The sequence below is a fragment of the Amyelois transitella genome, chromosome W (assembly GCF_032362555.1).
Source record: "Amyelois transitella isolate CPQ chromosome W, ilAmyTran1.1, whole genome shotgun sequence".
In the NCBI taxonomy this organism is placed as follows: Eukaryota; Metazoa; Arthropoda; class Insecta; order Lepidoptera; family Pyralidae; genus Amyelois; species Amyelois transitella.
Genome location: NC_083536.1, coordinates 2,334,685 through 2,338,908, shown reverse-complemented (window position 1 = coordinate 2,338,908; position 4,224 = coordinate 2,334,685). Strand labels below are relative to the sequence as shown.

The window sequence follows — 4,224 nt, the reverse complement described above, 5'->3', positions numbered from 1 at the left end:
GCAGAAATCTTTTTTGAATGTTTTCAATACGCGCGGTATAAACCTGGTATCGTGGGTTCCACACTTGCGAAGAATATTCTAAGAGGCTTCTTACATACGCACAATATAATATTTTTATGGATTTAATACTTTTGAAATCTTTAGACATCCTCATAATGAAACCCAATGTCTTAGAAGCTCTACTGACTATATGGTCTATATGTTTATCAAATATGAGTTTGTAATCATGTACGACTCCTAAATCCCTGATATGGTTCACCCTAGAAAGCATTTGACCCTGCAGTTTATATTGAAAATGTACATTGTTTAATTTGCGTGAAAATGTCATACTGAAACACTTGGTGACATTCAGATTGAGCCTATTTTGAATACAATAACTTTCAAACGTAGAAAGATCTTGCTGTAACTCAACAGCATCGGAAATATCCTCAATTGATTTTAGAATTTTCATATCGTCAGCAAATAATATAATTTTAGAATGCTTGAAAGCCAATTTTATGTCTAATATAAATATGACAAAAAGTAAAGGTCCCAATATTGACCCCTGTGGTACACCTGACGGAATAGATAGCCAATTGGATGTAAATCCATTCAGAACCACTGCCTGACTACGGTTTTCAATATAAGAGGCAAACCAGCGATACAAATCACCATGCACACCAGCAGCAATAAGTTTCTGAAGCAAGATAGTGTGGTCGATGCGGTCAAAGCATTTCTGGTAGTCAGTGTATATGACAACAACTTGGGCCCCTTTATCCATAGAATCACTGATATAATCATTTGCTAGAATAAGATTAGAAGTTACAGAGCGATCCCGGAGAAAGCCATGCTGATTCTCATTAAGTATGCTCCGAATAGCGGCATAGACCTCATCGTAAACAATCCTTTCAAATACCTTTGCGAACAAACATAATTTAGAAATAGGACGGTAGTTTTCTACATCAGACCTATCACCTTTTTTGAGAACTGGCGTTACGAATGCTAATTTTCAGATCTTAGGCACAACACCTTGACTAATTGACCTTTGATAAAGTATACATAATGGTTTCACTAGGACCTTCGCACATTTAACGATAAACAAAGGTAGATAAATCCAGTGATTCAAGAAGAAGTTCTAATTTAGATGGACAAATAAAAATAGAAGAAATGTCATTTATGAACTGAGACGCAGACGGCGGAGAATTCGAACTAAAATTCTGACTTTCAACAAATGTGGAATGAAAATAGGTGGCAAACAAATTACTTATATCCTCACCTGTAGTAGCAGTCTCGTTTTTAAAGTGTAAAGAATTTGGATAAGCATTAGATTCCCTTTTAGATTTAACAAATGACCAGAATACTTTCGGATTCTGAGAGATGGACGATTCCAGCCTGTTAATGTAATCATGATAACACTGTCTTTCAATATTCTTAGCTCTAGTACGAAGAATGGCAAATGAATGATAATCAGAATAGTTACCATATTTTTTAAATTTACAATGATATTTATATTTTTCTTTCAAAATTTTTTTTAGTACATCGCTAAACCAGGGTGGATGTGAATTAGATCTAATTAACCTACAAGGAACATGTCTATCACGAATTTCATACAATATGGCATAAAAAGTTTCAACCGCCTTATCAATACATTCATCTTGTAAGCGCAGGTCCCAGTCAATATTGCCTATCTCATCAATAATAGCAGAATAATTTGCCTTATTATATAAATATTTACTAACATTTGCTTTTTCATTTAACAGTGCAGCGTCCGTATATCGGGCCTCGATATACAAGGCTTTATGGTTACCATCCTCCTTCACTAAGGGATCAGAGCAACCAGTGACGTTGAGATCGTGGTTACAAAGAACTAGGTCTAACATGCGATTATTTTTATTGGGCTCACCATTATACTGATTTAAACTGCATTGGTGCATAATATCAAGAAAATTAAGTATGTATTCTTTAGAGTACCTATCCGGTTTTAAATAAATAGTATCGTTTGATGTAACCCAATGAATATCATCACTAAAGTTAAAGTCACCCATTACTAAAAATTTATCTGACGAATGAGATGCGACCAAGCGACTTAATGAATTTAAAAAATTAAGTAATTGGCTACTATAAGAGTTACCAATCTTCTCATCTATTAAATAAACCGTACATATATGAATTTTTATAGGCGCAGTTCCCTTACAATTCAATAAGACGGTAAGTCACAAATCTTCCGCAGAACTACCCCACTCCGGCCGGCTAATCACACTGAGGTCTCGCCTGACAGCCATCATCACACCGCCGCCATATTTCTGCTGGGTACGCTCATAATTTCTATCTCGTCGGAAAACCAGATATCGCTCATCAAACAATTCACTACTGGAGATGCTATCCAAAAGCCATGACTCAGTAATTGATATCAAACCATAGTTATTCAGGCAAACATTTCTTGAAAACTCGTTTGACTTACCGCGTAGACCTCTGGTATTTTGGTTATATATATCTAGACTTAACACTTGGAAGCTTTAACAAAACCTAAATAGAATAATTTTAAATAAATCATATGTGCACAAATATAATAATATAAATATAAAATTAGCGCACTGTGTACTTTCGCACATTGATAAAAGTTAAATAATTATAAATTTAAGTATTGCAATACTATAAAGAAAAATACAATGAACGCACTCACAAATACCTCATTAAGCGATAAGCTGAAATATATATATGTTAAGATAGGATAAAAACGAAATTGCATTTAGTAGCAAAACATCATAAACAACTGTCGCGAGTCACTACCTGCCCGTAGGTCGCAGCACATTACGTAATAAAAAGCGTCATCGGTAGCACAATTATAAATACTGAGAAATACACACCTTACCACAAGACTATAAAATAAGTATGAATAGATATACAATACTAATGTATTTTTGATAAATCTACTTCGGATCTTATACAAATAATCGGAGACGTGTCGTTCTTTCTTAAAAATATCTTTGCGTGTTTGACCCATGTATAAGCAAAATTTTTTTCCTTTGCAACTTTCTTTGTTTTTTGAAGAAGTTCCTTATTTTGCACGGTCAAATGATCATTCACGTAAATGTTGGTATTCCCCCTGAGCTCCAAATCAGATGATGTAAGTAACTTCACTTTGTTAGCTGCTCGGCACGCGGCTAAGAAGTCCTCTTTCACATAACGATTGGCAAATGAGACAATGATTGGACACGGCTGGCTTTTCTCTCTGGTTGGCACTCTTGTAATGAAACTAATCAATTGTTTTTGTAAACAATAATTAACTTTCGACCCTATGGATTGAATAATAGTATATAGGTTTTCATTACTGGTCTGAGGGATACCTTTGACCTCCACATTGTTAATGCGCAACCATTGCTCCCTAGCATTCACCTCAACCTTCATATTTTTCACTTCCGCGTGCAGTAACTCGACCTGCTCCTGGGATTTTTCAACCTGGGTCATTCGCTCCTCCAATGCACTGACTCTGCCGTTAAAAAGTCGTATGGAACTATTAGCCTCTGAGATCTGATCCTTGAGGTCCGACACCTCCGATCGCAATACCTTGAGATCAGCAGCCATGGGATCCAATGCTTGTAATTTCACTGCCAGGGCCCTTATTTCGAGCACAATATCGGGACTAGTGGGGGTCAAACAAGGTTGTGGTGACTGGAGACCCGGTTGCTTGCACTTTGGACACCTCCAATTCAGCTTTCGGTCGCCCAATCTTCTATAACCACCTTCCGTAATGCCTGCACACCCATAGTGAAATTCCAAGTGACACATTGAGCATCGAGGCCCATCTGTTAATGATTCACCACAAGACCCACAGGTCGAAGACATCATATAAAATGTTATTTAGAACTCGTAAATGGCAAGTATATACACAATCCTATGACGTAACTCATATAACCGTACGCAACAAACACCTGATCCGAGTTCGTAGCAGATCGAAGACTCGTAGACCGTGCCGTAGACCAATATACGCACGTCATCAACTTCGTAGCCTAATCCACGAGACTCGTAGCAGCGGCAGAGTATATGCGCCCTTCCACCCGAAGTCGATAGAAGAGGACAAAAAATAGCCACCGTTTCTTCTCGCGGGGCTGAGGCGCGGTGTGGAGGTGAGGATGTTTACGTCGCGGCCGGATCAGATTAGTGGCACTCAATGGAATTTTACCATAAATGGGTAAAGGAAACTGACCCTAATTACGTTTGTTATATTTAACTTAATGGCTTGCA

At 37.3% G+C, this 4,224-nt stretch overlaps 1 protein-coding gene across 1 annotated transcript; it reads right to left on the bottom strand.

The window, feature by feature from the left end:
* Positions 1-2,889: 2,889 nt before the first annotated feature.
* Positions 2,890-3,828, bottom strand: LOC132904054 (uncharacterized). Its single transcript, XM_060953984.1, has one exon. It carries the CDS (start codon positions 3,826-3,828, stop codon positions 2,890-2,892), a length of 939 nt encoding a protein of 312 aa, XP_060809967.1.
* Positions 3,829-4,224: the final 396 nt, after the last annotated feature.

What these genes read in the sequence shown, in the direction of transcription:
- LOC132904054 (XM_060953984.1), bottom strand. Translation starts at nt 3,828, where the DNA reads ATGATGTCTTCGACCTGTGGGTCTTGTGGTGAATCATTAACAGATGGG.